Source organism: Oratosquilla oratoria, chromosome 9, assembly GCF_046742065.1.
Source record: "Oratosquilla oratoria isolate Oo_2021 chromosome 9, ASM4674206v1, whole genome shotgun sequence".
Taxonomy (NCBI): Eukaryota; Metazoa; Arthropoda; class Malacostraca; order Stomatopoda; family Squillidae; genus Oratosquilla; species Oratosquilla oratoria.
The window spans coordinates 60070454-60088927 of NC_134785.1; the positions used below are offsets into that span (position 1 = coordinate 60070454).

Sequence of the window (18474 nt, forward strand, 5' to 3'; positions counted from 1 at the left end):
CTGACTCCAACACAAGCTCCACTACTCTCGTAAAAACCCTTGACTGCTCTCAAAAGCTCTCCTTCTATCCCATATATCTGCAATACCTCCCACAGTGCCCCCCCATCCACCCTGTCACAAGCCTTTTCCAAATCCATAAAAGCCCAAAAAACATCCCCACCCTTTCCCACAGCCCTCTCAAATATCCGTCCCACCACAGAAATCTGATCCACGCAACCCCCACCTGTCCCAAACCCACACTGTTCCTCACCAATTACTCCCTCTGTATTTCTCCTAATCCTCCAAATCAAGACCTTTCCATATGCGCTCCCAACCACACTCAACAAACCAATCCCTCCAAAGCCACCACACTCACCCATCCCCCCCCCCCTGCAAAATTGAACCATACAGGCAGTCCTCCAGTCCTCCGGCACTCTACCCTCTCCCGAACAAACATCAAACAACCCCACCAGGCAACCCATCATCACTGCACCTCCCTTTTTTAGACATTCTGCATAACACCCATCCAACCCAGGTGCCTCACCTGCTCTCATAATCTTAACAACTACCCTCACCTCATCCTTCCTTCTCCATTTTCCTCACTCATCAGTCATTTTCTTAGCATTTCCCACTGCAACTACCTTTCCCTTCGTATCCTCCTTCACATTTAAGCAACTCCCAAAAATACTATGCCCATCTTCCTCTTACTACCTTCTCTTCCATTATCACCTCTCCATCTGCACTTTTTACCTTTTCTTCTCTACTTGATTTGCCTCCTCTTCCTCTCTTAGTTTCTTTCCAAAACATTTTTTTATTATTTTCAAACATTTTTGTCATACTCTTACCCCATTTCACATCTGCTCTCCCCTTTGCCTCCTTTATCGTATGCTTTACTTCTCTTTTCTTTGTACCTCTCATATGATTCTTTTGTCCTATTTTGTAACCAACATGTGAAAGCTCACTTCTTCTCTTCTACGAACTTCTTTGTTTCATCATCCCACCACTCACTATCCTTCCTTCTATTTCCTCCCATCCTCCTTGTTCCACACTCCATCTTTGCACACCTTGTGACTCCCTCCTTGAACCATCTCCATTCCTCCTCCACTCCTATTTCTACTTTATCCTTCACTCTCTCCCACTCCTCTCTCAGCTTCTTCTTGTACTCCTTCTCCTTTTCTTTCTCATTTAAGCAATTCCTTTTAATCACCTTCCTACTTCTGTTCTTTTCCTCTTTCTCCATCTATCCTCCAATCTCAATTTACTTTCCACCAAAAATTATCTGATATTCCACCACTCTCTCCCCTTAGAATATGTACATCCTTAACTCTCTCTACTATACTCCTGGTTACCTCTGTATAGTCCATTAATGCTCTATCTACTACCCTCTCCTATGTGCACTTATGCTTGACTTTCCTCCTGAACACTATATTTGCTATGATCAACTCTCTTTCTAGACACTTCTCCACCATCAACTCTCCACTATGATTTTTTCCTAGAACTCCACACTTACCAACACCAACCACTCTGTCTATTGGTTCATTTCCTAGCTTAGTATTAAGGTCTCCCAATACCACTACATTGACATTTCTCCCTAAATCCTCTATGCACTCATTTAAGTGTATCCAAAATGCCTCCTTTTCCTGTACAATCTTCTCACAACCAGGCCCATATGCACTTATAAAAACCCATATTTCCCTTCCCAGTTTCACCTTCATCCACTCCACTTAAAAGTATAGCCACCCCTTCTCTCCCTTGTCCTCTCTTCACTCCTGAGATCCTACCAACTACATTCCCAAACTCACACTCGCCCCTTCCTTTCAGCTTAGTTTCACTCCAAGCCAACATATCTATCTTTCTTCTCACAAACATTCTGCCTATTTCTTCCCTTTTACTCTTGTCTGTACCACATCCACACACATTAAAAGACCCAAACCATAGCTACAACTACAAAATAAATATAATCAAGATACCAACATCGGCATCGTCATATACCCACTTGCTCCTCATGATGCCTGCATAGGCGTCATCATATCAAAGGGATTAAACATTTATTTGCTTAAGTCAGATCTTCTCCTTTTGGGTTATTTACTTTACAGCTAAATTCTAAAACATCATATGATAAAGCAGGTCTTGAATTACCACTTAACCACCCTAGTTGGCCTACCAGACTCCCAAAACTCTTTTTTTTCACACTGCATGTTCATATTTAGTCCTCTCATAGCACCTGTATTTATGGGTTTTCGAGATTTACAATATTCATTTTGGTGAATTGTGACACCATGTTCATTCTGTACAATATCAAGTCCAATATATTTGAAAGTAGCACTGCTCTGCTCATTGATCTTAATTTGTTTCCTAATTTTGCTAATGATCATTTCTTCAGACTATTGTCCCTCCCCGCAGGAAGTCGTCTACATGCATCAAGAAGATGCTACATAATTCCTCTTTCTAATACCAATAAAATACTGCAGGGTCAGTTTTTACATGAATACAGCCCATCTCCAACAAGACTCTTTACTGTTAGATACCACTTCCCAGCTGCATCATAAAGGCCATGTACACATTTTTTCTAATTTCCATAGTACATTTTTACAATCTGCTTCAACAGGGGGAACAAGGTATACCTCACACTCATACCTTCACTCTGTAAAAATGCAGCTTATTACCTATTGAATTTACTGCCCACTTTTTGGAAGACAATATAGCAACAAAAGATCTCGGCATTTACGTGTTAACAGTAGGAGAATCTAATTGTGTTTCTTCACTTTTGTCATAGCCTTGGCTACCTCCCTGGTAATGGGGAAAAAAGTCCTTGGTATATAGATAAATATTGATAGTGGGTGCAAAAAAGAGTATATATAAACAATTGTATATTAATATACATTCACATGCAATGGTCATAGTGTTATCCTGTACTGAGTTGAATTTATCCAACCTTCTTCAGAAGATCACTTCAACCATCAAGCTATCAACCCTGTCCCATTCGTCGGAATCCATTGCCTCAGTTCGAATGTTTTCATCATGCTTGGACGGCGGTCCTCCCAAGCAGATCAGCATGTGTGATGGACTGAGAGAAGGTGATGAAGTTGAGTTCCTTGTTGAGATAACGGTGAGTTGATGAACAGATTAATCAATTGACAGTGGCAGTTAGCTGGAGGTAAGTCTTAAAGAAGTTTGAATGTGTTTGAGATGAGGTGTCTGAGAAGTATGATGGGGGTTACTAGGCTAGATAGAGTGAGAAATGAGGAGGTAAGGAGGAGAACAGGGGTGGTAAGGGAGTTGGGAGATAGGGTTGATGAAAGAGTATTAGGATGGTTTGGACACATGGAAAGAATGAGTGAAGAAAGACTAGTAAAAGAGGTATGGAAGGCAGATGTGGAGGGAGTGAACATGAGGGGGCAACCTAGGATGAGATGGATGGATGGGGTGAAGGGGGCTTTGGGGAAGAGGGGAATGTCTGTTGAGGAAGGACGGGAGAGGACAGAAGACAGGGGTGAATGGAGAATGGTTGTATATGGATGATGCTGTGATGCATGAGGTGGAATGGGTGGGGGATATGGGGTGAGGAAGTATGTGATAGAAAAATTTGACGCCGCCCGAAGGGATTTCTCCCCGTCTTCTCCTTTTTTGCATGGGAGGACAGAGAGGGGGGTCGCCGATTAAATGAAGTGGCCTTGCTGTGGATGTGCTATGTCTTGCGACACTGCCTCTGACCCAGGGCAGTGGACAAGGTGCAGGGATGACCCATCATCCAGGAGGTGCTAAGATAAGAGGGAGGGTGAAGGGGGGTGAAATGTATTTAGGGATGGAATGGGTGGGAATGGTTTTATGCCTTTTTCTTTTTGGCTACCTCCCTTGTAAGGGGGAAAAAGCCTTGGTATATGTATGTATGTAAGTCTTAAAGGAGTGAAGTTAGAGAAATTGGATGGTTTTAGATATTTAGGATCACATGTAGCTGGGAATTGAGGAATAGAAGTGGAGGTACACTCCAGAGTGAGGGAAGTAAGTAGATATCTTGGGGGAATAAAAAGTGTCATGAGAAATAGGTACCTGTGGATGAATGCAAAGAGAAGACTGTATGAAGGGGTGATTGTGCCTGTGAATCTGTATGGAGCACAGATTTGGAATTTAAGGAAGGTAGAAAGAAAATTAAGGGAGACTGGAGGAAGTGGATAGCTTTAGATACTTGGGTTTGACTGTGGCAGGAAAGGGAGGAGTGGAGGTGGAAGTAGAATGTAGATTGAGAGAAGCAAGTAAATGCCTTGGGAGATTGAAAAGTGTAATGAGAAATAAATATTTGGGAATGGATGCTAAGAGGAGATTGTATGAAGGAGTGATTGTGCTGACAGCACTGTATGGGACAGAAACATGGAACATAACTTAAGAGTTTAAATGTGTTTGAGATGAAGTGCCTGAGAAGTATGGTAGGGGTTACTAGGCTGGATAGTGAGAAATGAGGAGAGTGGAGGTGGAAAGGGTGTTGGGAGACAGGGTTGATGAAAAAGTATTGGGATGGTTTGGACACACAGAAAGAATGAGTGAAGAAAGATAAGTAAAAGGGGTGTGGAAGGTAGAGGTGAAGGAGTGAACATGAAGGAGCAACCAAGGATGAGATGGATGGATGGAGTAAAAGGGGTATTGGGAAAGAGGGAATTATCTGTTGAGGAAGGAAGGGAGAAGACAGAAAATAGGGGTGAGTGGAGAATGGTTGTGTATGGATGATGTTGAGATGCATGGAAAAGAGTGCGTGGGGGATGGGGGGAGGGAGTATGTTTGAATAATATTTTAGATTCAACCTGAAGGGATTCCTCCCTGTCTTCACTTTTTCTGCATGAGAGGACAGAGAGGAGGAGTTGCCAATTAAATGAAGTGGCTTTGCTGTGGATGTGCTGTGTCTTGCTACATTGCCCCTGACTCAGGGCAGTGGGCAAGATGTAGAGATGACCCATCATCCAGGAGTCAAGATAAGAGGGAGGGAAGAGGTGGGTGGGAGTGGAGTATATGGGGAGGGAATGTGTGGGAGTGAATTTTATGCCTTTGTTTTTTGGCTACCTCCCTTGTAAGGGGAAAAAACCCATTGGTGTATGTATGTATTTATGTAGAAAAAAACTTAAATGTTTTTTAAATGGATAGAGTAAGAAATGAGGTGGTGAAGAAAAGAGTGGGGCTGGAAAGGAACCTGGCAGATACAGTTGATGGGAGAATATTGGGCACAAAGAAAGAATGAATGAGGAAAGACTAGCAAAAGGAGTGTGAAAGGCAGAGGTGGATGAAGTAAACTTATGGAGAAGACCAAGAATAAGATGGATGGATGGGGTGCAGGGGGCTTTGAGTAAAAGGCAAATGTCTGTTGAGCAGGGAAGGAAGAAGATAAGAGATAGGTGTGAGTGGAGAATGGTTGTGAATGGAATATGAATTGATGTAACTTGGAGTGTTTTTCCTTTGTCATCTCTATTTTTGCACGAGGGGACAAAGAAGGAGGGTTGCCATATTAGTGAAGCGTCTGGTCCTAGTGTGGATGTGCTATGTCTTGCTGCACTGCCTCTGACCTGGGCAGTGGGCAGGGAACAGGGGATGACCCATTATCCACAATATACTAAGATGGAAGGGAAATGGGTGATGGATGGGTGCAAACCTTGGCTGGCTACCTCCCATAAAGAGGAGAAGAAGTTTATTGGGATATAGATAGAGATATATATGTATATATATGGATGGATAGATAGATTGTACATCCCCATGAGACCAAAATAAAATCATTTGACTAGAGGACAGCTGTTATTTTAGGTTTCTACATCTCCAAGTTCATGCAATGTCAGTCCCAATCACAGAATGTTTACTGACCACAACCTACCACACAGGCTGACCAATGCCTGGAGGAGGACAAGGAGAGCTTCTTTGAGATCACAACTGGCCTGGATAGGGTTCGGATAGACCTGAATATCGAATGCGACTGTGAGTGCGAGAAGGAAGGAGGCAAGGTGAGGCATTACAGGTGTACAACAGGAGATACTCATCTTTTATTGCATACATTTCTAAGAATATAAGTCAGCTTATATGATAAAGGAACTAATGATATTATTCATGGGACTCCTTCTCTTGCAGGAACGGATAGATAATTCAGACATGTGCAGTGATGCAGGCACACTCCAGTGTGGCGTGTGTGCCTGTAACCCAGGTTCATATGGCAAGAACTGTCAATGCAACTCTGAGAACACCCACGCTACTCAGGAGTAAGTTTGGTGAAAATGTAACTAAGAAGATAGCTTAGGTGGATGCACCTGCATACATTCGTAAAACCTATCCTATCTTTCCAAAACTTCCACACTTCTTTGTTTTGACTGGAGCTCTTTTATGAATCCAACTCAAAATAAAAGAAAAGAAAATTACAGCACCATCCTACATCCGTGTCTCAAAAAGCTATCTCCTTACTCTTTATCCTGTACACTCTCACTTGGGTATTACCACTCTTGCATTCAGTGTACAATGACCAACAACATCCTTCCCTCCCCTGCAATACTTTGTATGTTTCTATCCTTCTTTTTTGCTTTACTGGCAGCCCTGTACTGATTTTACTCAAATGTTAAATGAATTTATTCTGGCTAATTCCTAATTATGGGATCCGGGCCAGATAGCAACTGTCAAAACAGCGACAGTCATAATAGCGGCTTCATATGGGCGACGTAATCAGGTGAGCGACTTTCAAAACAGCGACTGTCATAATGGCGACCGCATTATAACAGCAACAGTAACAATAGCGACTTTACTATCAACCGGTCAGAATAGTCGCAGACTTATGTTTCAATTGTTTGTGTTTTCATGTTTGTATTTACGCATTCAGTTGTGTTTACTTTGTGAGATAGGTTCAGAATGAAATATGCTCAAAAGGTCGCAGACTTATGTTTCTATCGCTCATGTTTATTTGTTCGTGTTTACATGTTTATGTTCACTTTGTGAGATAAGTTCACTGAAGTGAATTTACTGGTCGGTTGCTCGGTTGTCGGTCATAGTAATGTTTGGATTGTTAAGACTTGAATACAAATGGCAAAAGCCGACAAGAATGTGAAGAACAACACCATGTGAGGTCGAAGCCTATATTGGTAGTACAACGTTTCGCTCATTAGAGCTTTATCAAGAACACTGACATTGGTTCTCACAGAATGCCCCACTACTTGAATATTACTTAATTAAAATAATGGAAGGTTGGCAACAACAAAAGGAACCAACAAGAAGACTAATCGTACCAACCAGCAACATCACCTCCCTCCTCACCCAGACACTTGAGCTGAGTAATATTCAAGTAGTGGGACATTCTAGCAGGACCATCAAGGATCTGACAAAACAGCAGGACAAAAAGGACGCAAGTTGGGGCAAATCCAATCCTTCCTCCCTCCGTGGGTTGGTGTTCTTCCCCCACCCCTTACCTACCCCACCCCTCCCTTGCTCGAGACCTTCCCCCGTGGTCCCTCCAGCTGACTATATGACTTTCTGTTGTTTGGCTTGACTAGCCTTTTTCTTTTTAAATAATGTGACTTTTATAGCTAGTCCAAATAAAATGTTGTTTTCGATTCCCTTTAGGTTTCAATTTTTTATTACTGAGCAGTTTCATGCAGTAGATGCGATTATGTCGCTGTTATGACAATCGCTCTTATAATACAATCGCTATTATGTGGTCGCTGTTGTGATAGTCGCTGTTTTAAAAGAGTCGCAGTTGTGAAGTCGCTCTATTGACAGTCGCTGTTATTACAGTCGCTATTCAGAACCCGAGCCCCTAATTATTTTTTGGCTGATATCAGGTGGTTTTATTTACCTGCAGCAATGTTATAATGAAGAAGTTATGACCTATCTCGTATAGTCATGTCCTTTTTATTTTATGTTTTGACTAAATCCAGACAATTTCCTTCAGTTGAAGGGACATCTCTGTGATGAAGGATTAACGAGTTTTTCAGGCTTTCCTCAGTGCAAATGCCACATAGCACCTCAAAAATGTCATATTTTTTTTCAACAGTGGTATGAATACTTTGCAGGAGACACTGCCACAGTTTTGAGTAAATATGCAAGTCTTGAAACTACATTAACATCATCCCTATTCCTATCCCCATCTTTCGTATTTCAGGGCATGACATCTTAATAGGTCTTGGAAATGAGTGAACAGCATTTCCACAGCTGAGGAGTATATTAGGGTTTGGGTCTTGTTCTCAATGTTCCTGGACACACATTTATTATTTCTATGATAAACTTCTCACCTGTAAATATTACTTGTTCAATTTTTCTATTTGCACAGACATGAGAATCTATGTAGAAAAGGAAACGATACACAGCTGTGCTCTGGCAAGGGTGTTTGTCAGTGTGGCCAGTGTAGTTGCAGGCAACCCTCAACAATGTATGAGGTCAGTAGCATTACAAAAATCCAAATCCTTGGCCAAATCCAGAAACTACAATTAGCTTGCGATGAGTAAAAGACATCCATTTTGTGAGTCAAAATTAGATCTGTAAAATTTCCATGGTGACTATTTAAGCAACATTATGGACCATTAATCTTTGTGAGGGGCTAAAAATCTTATCAAAATATTATTATGATGTAAATAAACACAGTCTCTGTCCTAGCACACAAACCACTTACAAATGCTGGCAACTGTGCGCAAGGGAAATGTGACCATTGTATAAAGATTCTTCTTTTCATCATGATCCCTGGCTGGGTCTCACAGGACATCTGGGGTACTCACTGTGAGTGCAACCGCAGGAAGTGTCGCAACCAAGGGAAGTTGTGCTCAAACAATGGCGAGTGTGAGTGCAACTCTTGCAGGTGCAATCAAGGCTGGCAAGGGCAATTCTGTAATTGCCCCGCAGATGACATCTGCATTGCAGATGGTGAGTGACAACAGGCGCATCTTACTGTCCAACAGGGGGGGGGTCATGGGTCTGGGGAAACAGATTGATTGTTTAGAATTGGGTTAAATATACAGAAAAGAATAGAAGCAAAGTGCAAGGTGAGGGAGACAAAGGAGAACAGGTGTTTGCCAGAGAATTTTGAAAAGCTTAAAATGATGTATTGGAAGAAAGTGAAGCTTGAGAGGGCAAGTCAGGTAAAGAGGAAAAGGTAAAAGGTATAGACTGACATTTTTTATAGATGTGGGATGAGTGGTGGGTGTCTCCTTTGACTCAGCCACCCACTTAGAAGGGGGAAAGGCCCTTTTGCTATACAGAACATGCATGTAGAAAATAATTTACAATTCAAACTTTACTGTAAAAAAGAATGGAGATATGTGATCACATATGATTTGTACTAGCCAAGGGGTCATCATATGGAGTCATGCAAGATGTTTATTTTTCTTGTCTTCATACATTTCACTTCTTTTTTCCACCTTGGCAAATCTTTCACATTTGGATGATTACAAGAGTTTTGTTGAGCCGGAATAAAGCATCTGCAAAATCCTTTGTAGTAAACGTTTTTTTTAATTTTTATATTAGCCTTACATTCACAGTAGCCCAGGTTTAATTAAACCATTGAGCTCAATCAATCTGTTGCCCCATATCTATCATGCAGGAGACCCAAGGCTCCCCAGTAACTGGCAAGAGCCACCAGATTAGTCCATGAGTCACTCAAGAAAGAAACTATGTTATCTCAGAGAACATACTAGATGAAAGAGGCTTTCAACCTAGGAAGAGACAGATTAATATCTTGATGTGTACAAAACATCTTACTTTAGTGCTCAACTGCATAGGCACAAACTTGTAACTCATTTGTGTCACCTTTTTTATGCCTACCTATTTTACATCAGGTGGCAGCGAGGTCTGTTCAGGACATGGTACCTGTGCCTGTGGCCGGTGTCAGTGTTTGGAAGTGGACAATGTCCCATACACTGGAAAGTTCTGTGAAGAATGTCCTGTAAGTATAAACACATCTGAAAGGCTACTAGTAACTCTAAGGCATTTGTTCTTTACCAACTTCAGTGCCCTTAGTACCCCCTTGATATCTCAGAAAATTTTCTCATACCCCCATCCAATACAATTACAATGCAAACACATGAAAGGGATTAGTGATACAAATCTTGCTTTGCTTTCTCATTGTAAATATACAGTACCATGCACTGGCTATCATGTCTCATACCCCCAGGTTCAAGGTTTCGTACCCCTTGAGGGTAGGTACCCCAGGTTAAGAACTACTGCCCTAAGGTCACAGTGATTTTAGGCACCATTAACTGGAGGACAGATGGATGCAAAGAGGAAAGAATGAGTGAAGAAAGATTAGTAAAATAGGTGTGGAAGGCAGAGGTGGATGGAGTGAACTTGAGAATAAGATGGATGGATGGGGTGAAAGGGGTGTTGAGCAAGAGTGGAATGTCTGTTGAGCAAGGAAAGGAGAAGGCAGGGTAAAGGAGTGAATGGAGAATGGTTGTGTACAGATGGCACTGTGATGCAAGGAAGGGAGGGGTGGGGGATGAGGCAAGGGTTTAGTGCGTGGTTGTGTATGATACTTTGATGCAGCCCGAAGGGATTTCTCCCCAGGAGAGGTAAGGAGATTGGTAGCCAGTTAAGTGAAGTAACCTTGCTGTGGATGTGCTCTGACTTGCTGTACTGCTTCTGACCCAGGAGAGTGGGCAGGATACAGGGATGACCCACCATCCATGAGGAGCTAAGATGAGAGGGAGGAAAGTGTAGTGGATGAGAGTGAAATGAGTGGGAGTGGATATGTGCCTTTTGACTTGGCTACCTCCCTGGTAATGGGGGAGAAGTCCTTGGTATATAGATAGAAACTGGTGGACAAGAAGGGTATACAGCAGTTTAAAGTAAGATCAATGACAAGAAGACCATGCTGTACCCTGATTGATACAGTTAATGGTACTATTAATGTAGTAAAATTATGTTTACAAACTTAAAGGTTTTATTAGAGTGGCAGCCTTCTTGGCTCCACAAACAAGTGATAATGATCAATCATATGATCAAAGCAAACACAGAACCTTTGCAGGACAGAATCAGATTCTACAAAGGCATTAAGAAACCACAAAATGTAAACAAGGGAACAAATTATATTATCTAATGAAAACTAATATATCACAATTCACTGGTATCCTTATCCATACTGTTAATAGGACCAGTCATGTTAACAATACAATTAACACAACCTTTACCATTGATAATACCACTGCTGCTTACTGTACAGTTAAGTGTACAATGAATGTGTCTGGTACCCTTAACTGTAACACACATTTCAACACTACTGTAATGCTATAAATCATGGCAGTACTAACTACTCGGACCCCCCCTTATTTTCATCTCTACTTTTTTCAAAGGCCTCACTGTTCACTTCTACTCTCTTTTTCCAATTTGCCAATATACTAATGGCACAACCTCCAGACATGTCCAAAGACCAAATGTGCAGAGTACCAGGACTGTGTCCTATGTCTTCTTTATGATATTGGGAAACTTGATGAAGCTGAATGTAGAAAGTGCACCATCCGCCCCATTCCCACCGAATCTTTACAAGGTCAGTATGTCTCCGTGCCTAACTTTACAGGAAGGGAATACTTGCAGATCCTCTCTCATAATTTCAAGTCACATACTTTGCTCTAAGTTCATTACAGTTTCTGTAATTCCCCCCCTCCCAGGATGTTATAAGTCACACATCTGTATGTTTTTTTTTTTTTTTTTTTTTTTTTTTTTTTTTTTTTTTTGTACTGTTCTATGCAGAATTCTCTATTAGCTTAAGGTTTGCCCCTCAGTTGAACAAATGTATGTAGGGTTTGTCACTACAGAATCTATACAGGGTCATTGTAATGAAGCTATAAATTTATCATCCTATTAAAGGAATTATGTACCTGAATGAATAAACCATCAATTGTTACCACTTCTCACACAGAGGAGATTGACAGAGGTGCTAGTCTGTGCACATATGTCCATGAAGACTCCTACTGCGAGTACCAGTATACCTACTTTTACAATGCTGCCACAGAGTCATACGAGATATTTGCCAAGAGTGAACCAAACTGTCCAGAGGTTGTCTTCTTGGCCGGTGAGTACTTCATCTAAGAAATTACTATGAATCTTTCTTCTTCCCTGTCACTCTGTATCTTGTCTTTCCCTACACCATTCATTTTATATGCATTTCCCACCACCTCTGGACTGATGATTTTCTTCTCTTCAGGCATAGTATTCGGTGTGATTGGTGCTATTGTAGCCATTGGCCTCTTGACGCTCATCATCTGGAAGATCCTTACAACAATTCATGACAAAAGGGAGTTTGCAAAATTTGAAGAAGAAAGGAACAAAGCCAAATGGAGTACAGTAAGTAAACATAATATACAAATCAGAAAAACACTACTGGTTCCAGTTGGAGACAAGAACACTGTTTTTCATAGCTGCAACAAATTGTTCCCTTGAATTTCTCCAATTGTAAACCCAAAGCCTTATAACAGATGATAATGGTCCTCAGATCCTATATGTGGAACTTTCTAGGTCACCAGCTGAAATTAGTCAGCTCTCCAAGTATGAAAAGGTGCAAGAAATAAATCTGAAGTTGAGAAGAGATTATAGGTTAGTTCCTGAGACATTGTGTCAGTCCCTCAGGGTTGCACCTCCCAAGGATGTTGATGGGTTTTGAGAATGGGCAGCTCCACTGTCCATCTTGTGGGACCAGCACAAGCAGGTACCCATCATTGGTCCATCCCTGCTAAATAATAGATTATTACTTACATACCAAAGCTGAGAAGGGAGACATAAATGGGTAATAACTGTGTATGAAGGAGATTTATGTTTTGACTTGGCCACAGCCCATGTAAAGCCAGGTCCACATTTGTTGCATTTCCACGTATCGTATCATCTTTGCATACCACCAAGTGATATGATACAGTGCAAGAGGGTATTGTACCCACTTGTTGTGTATCTGCCTGCTGTATATGGATATGCAACAAGTGAGTACAATACCCTGTTGCACCATATCATACCACTAGGTGGTACGCAAAGATGATACAATACATGGAAATGCAACAAGTGTGGACCCAGCTTTAGGTTTGGATGGTAGTGTTTCATGTACATGTATCAAATCTATTGAAACCCCATCTCCACTTGGAATTGCAGCTCTGAGGGGCTGACAGTCTGAAGACTAGGACCACAATTTGTACAAATTTTCAATTGCATTCATTCCACCTTTTCACACAGGAGACAGTCAGCAACTGCTCCACTCATCCTATTGATATAAGATGGTGACAAACTGTCTTACACTAATAAGACGCTACAACACGGGCAACAGTTCAGTGTTTCTTTTCAGAGATATATATAGGAAGGATCAAGGACCAATATCAGCTGCTGTAGGGCTCCAGGTTTCCAGCCTTTGAAACTATATGCAACAAATATTTTGATTTGATGAGTTGCAACAAGCACTCCACAAGAGACCTCCAAGTTCTTTACTTCACCTGACTCCTAAGACATCAGCCCAACTAAGCAGTCACTCCTAAAAACTACACTGGCACACCTTTGTTTAGGTCATCATCTCGCATGATAACAGTAACAACAAAGTTCACTCAACAACACTTTAACTGCCCTAGATACAACAGCCACATAAAGACACAGAGCATTTCATTCTACATTGCTTTAACCTCACCTTATCTAATGGGCCCAACTGATGACTGTGGTTGATAACCTGGAATAATGAATTCTTATACAGATCTATCCATTATCTTTTTTTTTTCCAGGCAGGTAATCCTCTGTACCAGCCTGCAACCAACACCTTTGAGAACCCTGTTTTTGGTTCATAGGGATGCCAAAAGATTGTCTCTACAACACCCCTGCATGATTTCCATTCTTTCTCATGGTGCTACCTTCCAGTTTAAGAGTAAGAATTGCAAGAGACACCTAACGCCAATGCCACACTGTCCCATGCCACTGTTGTGGCTTGTTGACTACAGCAGTCTCCCTTATGAGTAAATAGACTCAAAAGGTTATGATAGTATTTTAACTAGGGAGAGGTAGTGGTCATTACATAAAGTTCTGGCTATTGCCAGGTGATATCATTAAGCTAATTGAACTTTCCCACAAGGCCAGACTTTTTCTGTTCATTGGGTTACAGGCCTGCCAACATTGGAAATCCTGAAATCAAATTCAAATAAAAGCCGGCGAAATTCCTTCTTTTTTTTTTTTTTTTTTTTTTTCCACCAAATTCTGACTAGCACTGATATAATGATCAAAGTAAAAAAATCACTCTGGGCCTACTGTTTGTACAAAACATGCAAAACTTGGTACATATAGTAGCTTCTGTGCTCAACAGCCTGGCCAGTGAGAAGGTATGAATAAAACAAAACTGAAAAAGTTAACAAGGAAATAATGGGGTTTTTATTTCCTCCGACTTGACAGTTTGGCCTCCTAAAAGCTTTGTATAAATGTGTTGGGGGCCATGGTACCTGTAACCCAGTGAAACAAAAACAGTCTGGCCTAATCTGACCACATCTGGTGCTGCAGCATAGTGTGGCACCAACATAATTCCATCACTACTAAAGGAATGCCACATAACTAAATGAAACTATCTAGTAAGAGTTAACCCTGGACTTTGGAGATTTGAAGGATCATGTATGCTAAACCTTTAATTCTTCATCATATCAACTTTTAGTTACATACCCTGCAATGGGGTAATTGTTTATATATATATACAAAATTACCAGTGGGTTAATGAAAAAAGTGAGGAATGATTTTGAAGCTCTATTTATGCTACCTTTTGAAGGCACTGCCATATTTATAAACAAATTACACAAGATAATACAATCCAAAGAAGATGGAGTCCTATTTGGCTTTGGGGTAAATGGACACCCTCTTCATTTTTCACCTTAAATAAACCAATTATCAAAAGAACAAGTGCACCATTGATAACATAAGTAGGACTTTTGATGATAAATGTTGCTGGCGTAAGTATAGAAATATGTTCACTTGCAAAAAGTAACATTAATTTGTACACTTCATACCTCACATTTATAGTGCATGGCCAAATCCCCAGTCACCCTTGTTGAAACACATCCTGTTTTTCACAAAGGTTTTGGAAGTTGTTTAACAATTGCATCACTGTCCTTACTAAAGAAGTCACAATTTTGTGGTTCCTTAAAGCCAGTCACACTTACATGACTTAAATGGTTTTGTTTCAGGAGAAACAACATAAGTTACAATTTTTTTTTTTTTTATCTCCAAATGTCAAATCACCTTTACATTACACACTGAGAAACTGAATGTTAAACTAAGAGAAATTATTATTAAACACATTGTTGAATTCTCTTTAGGGAAGTCTAGAATACTGTAAGTGAAGTAGTCTTTCAGCTTTTCAAATTCACAATATTTGATAACAATCTTGAATGTGTGACCAAGACTTAAAGGAAGCAGAGAGGAGAGCACGAGTTCTTTCCATCATTATGTACCTACAAAATGACATGGTGCCTTCTTTCCTAAATATCTTTAATCACATAGGATTCCTTCCCAAGTGATCCAGTTGAAGGTTGTGCTGTACTTTTTGGCTTTCCTGGCATCTGTAAGGGTAGTATAAAGTTCATCTTCTGAGCTTCAGACACAGTCAGGGGGGCATCTGGCTTGATGGGTAGCTTTCACTTTGGGTTTCACTTTCTATAGGACTGGAAGCCAGACAGACCTGCAGTAATGTCTTCCAAGGAGTTGCCTTTTCCTGAAGAAACTTGAATTGATTTCCCACATTGGTCAGCTTCTCAGAGTTCTTCTAGGAGTTCCATAAGCATTGTGCTGACCAAGTGTGCACCAGGTGTTGGCTTTGATATCTTACCATTAACCTCTTGTCTGTCAAGTGGATACATGCCTGTAGATGCAGTATGGTCACTGCTAATATTTTGGCAGTTCTATGGGGCAGCATATTCATGAATGCCCACATCTAGTCATCTCCAAGCACATTGTCCTTGATATCCTGTGATATGTCAACTCACTGCAATGCTAGCTCACTGCACTAACCAAACTCAACCCTAATCAAACCAAACCCTAACCTAACCACACCAGACCCAACCCTAACCTAACATAATCCTAACATTACCCAGTCCTGACCAAACCCACCCCTAACCTAACCAAACCCATCCTTAACCAAGCCCAACCCATCCCTAACCAAGCCCAACCAAATCTAACCAAACGAAACCCAAACCTAACTTACTGATATTTTTTTTTTTTTTTTTTTTTTTTTTTTTTTCTTCCCACCAAAGTCAAAGGCATAAACCCACTCCCATCCATTCCACTCTCATTCACCACCCCCTCCTTCCCTGTTTCTTGGCTCCTAGATGACAGATAATTTCTGCATCTCACCCACAGCCCTGGATCAGAAGCAAGGCAATCTGAATTATGTTATGATAAAAATGTGCAGTGATTTTGAGAGTTGCAGTGAGTTAACTTGAAGTTCATGGAGTTGACCTGTCCCCTACTGTACTAGCTTTCTCCAGAATTTTTTTTCACAATATATTTCAGATCTTTCTCAATGTGCTAAGTAATTCTGAGCTGGTAACAAAGCTCTGTCACCCAGTTATACTTGTTTTCCACTCACCACTGAGATAATCCCAGAGAGTCATGTTCAGAATATGTAGTAGCTTTGCCATACACATGGTTCTCCTTCATGGGCCCATCTGATAGCCTCTTGCAAATTGTCATCTGTGTAGGTCCTCTACAGCTTGGACCCACCAAGAGGCTGGAAATGCCACACCATCTATGGAGAAAAAAAAGAGGGAGAAATAGCAATAAGGCATAGAACTTGTAGCATGTAGAATATCTATCATTGGCAAACTATCAAAAAGAATACCAGACACATTTAAAGATTAAAAAAAAAAATCAAAGGATGCTTGATTACCCCATGTCATGGACTAGCATTTGTATTTGAATTCATGTATCAAACCTGGCTGTGATTTGATCAGTTCCTTCAACCCACCAAACATCACTGAAACACAGATGAGCAGATTAGCATCTGAAAAAAAGAAGTCCAAGTCAGTAATACTGTATACAGTTTGGTAGGGTTACCCAATTACCCCCCAGGAAATGCCCATTTATCCCACTTTGTATTAAAAATGCTGGTTTCAGAAAAGAGTTTCATTTTCCTAACCTATATATAACCCATGGAACATAAGAGAGGAAGAGTTTAAATGTGTTTGAGATGAAGTGTCTGAGAAACAAGGTTAGATAGAGTGAGAAATGAGGAGATGAGGAGGAGAGTGGGGGTGAAACAGAAGATGGAAGATAAGGTTGATGAAAAAGTATTAGGATGGTTTGGTCACATGGGATGAATGAGTGAAGAAAGATTAGTAGAATAAGTGTGGAAGGGAAAGGTAGATGGAGTGAACATGAGTGGGCAGCCAAGGATGAGATGGATGGATGGGGTGAAAGAGGCACTGAGCAAGAGGATGAAAGGGAGAAGACAGGCGAGTCGATAATGACTGTGTATGGATGATACTGAGATGCATGGAAGGGAGTAGTTGTGTGAATAATACTTTGATGCAGCCCAGTGGGATTTCTCCCCATCTTCAATGTTTCTACATGAGGGGATGTAGAAGGGGGTTGCTGATCAAATAAAGTAGCTTTGCTGTGTCTTGCTGCATTGCTTCTGACCTAAGGCAATGGGCAAGATGCAGGGATGACCCATCATCCAGGAGGAGCTGAGATGAGAGGGAGTGAGGTGTGGTGAATGGGAGTGGAATTATGCCTTTTGATTTTGGCTACCTCCCTAGTATATGACCCACATCACTGTGCACAAATGACTAAATTTCTAAATACAAACAAAAGCACCTTTGCTCTCCAAGATTATGAAATAAACACTTTAAGGTAGACCAGTGAACTCCCTATTCCACCAAACCCTTCCAGACATCAGCCCCATACTTTTATGACAATCCAGCACAGACAATACCAACATAAAAAAGGCCTGGCCACAGAAACAAACTACCTCACCTTAACCATACCCAGATTACACTTTTTCCTTGCATGATTTATGAGGATGCTAGATGTTGTAGGAAAATAGGGAAAATATTTTGGAGTTAGGTTTAGAAGTGAGAAAACAAAGTGATGATAGTAAACAGATCAGTGGAGGAGAGTGATGTTACATGGAGACTGAATGAGCACAGATGTATGTGGAAAAACAGAGAATGAAAAAAATCTGTATGAGGAACCAATAGGTAGGTAGTGCAGCAAGGTTGAGAACTAGTATGATTTGTTACAAGAGATATGGAAAAGTGTGGCACCTCCAAGTGTAATGTATGGTATGGATGTTATGGCATGGAATGAGAGTGAAATAGATAAACCGAAAGTAGGACAGCATAGAGTAGCAAGAATTGCTTTCAATGCACCAAAATACACAGCAACTGGGGCACTTAAAGAAAATGGGTTGGAACACCTTCGGGGAGAGGCTTTAGACTAAAAATAATTACTCAGCAAACCATTGTAAGAGTACTCCATACTTATCACTACTAGAACCACCTTGTTCAGGTTATTAGGTCAGCGCTAAAGCAAGTAAGCTTCAAATAGAAGACCTTG

General features: G+C 40.9%; 1 protein-coding gene across 2 annotated transcripts in view; it reads left to right on the forward strand.

Moving 5' to 3' along the window:
* The window catches only part of LOC143028476 (integrin beta-PS-like), a 49862-nt gene extending 32827 nt beyond the window's left edge, over positions 1 to 17035 (forward strand). For both annotated transcript variants that reach the window (XM_076190631.1, XM_076190630.1), the window contains exons 10-19: positions 2924 to 3088; positions 5838 to 5957; positions 6082 to 6209; positions 8261 to 8366; positions 8685 to 8847; positions 9759 to 9865; positions 11335 to 11464; positions 11837 to 11989; positions 12122 to 12261; positions 13668 to 17035. In XM_076190631.1, the coding sequence (XP_076046746.1) occupies positions 2924 to 3088; positions 5838 to 5957; positions 6082 to 6209; positions 8261 to 8366; positions 8685 to 8847; positions 9759 to 9865; positions 11335 to 11464; positions 11837 to 11989; positions 12122 to 12261; positions 13668 to 13730 (1275 nt within the window). In that variant the 3' untranslated portion in view covers positions 13731 to 17035. The remainder of the gene's footprint in view (positions 1 to 2923; positions 3089 to 5837; positions 5958 to 6081; positions 6210 to 8260; positions 8367 to 8684; positions 8848 to 9758; positions 9866 to 11334; positions 11465 to 11836; positions 11990 to 12121; positions 12262 to 13667) is intronic.
* The last annotated feature ends 1439 nt before the right edge of the window (positions 17036 to 18474 follow it).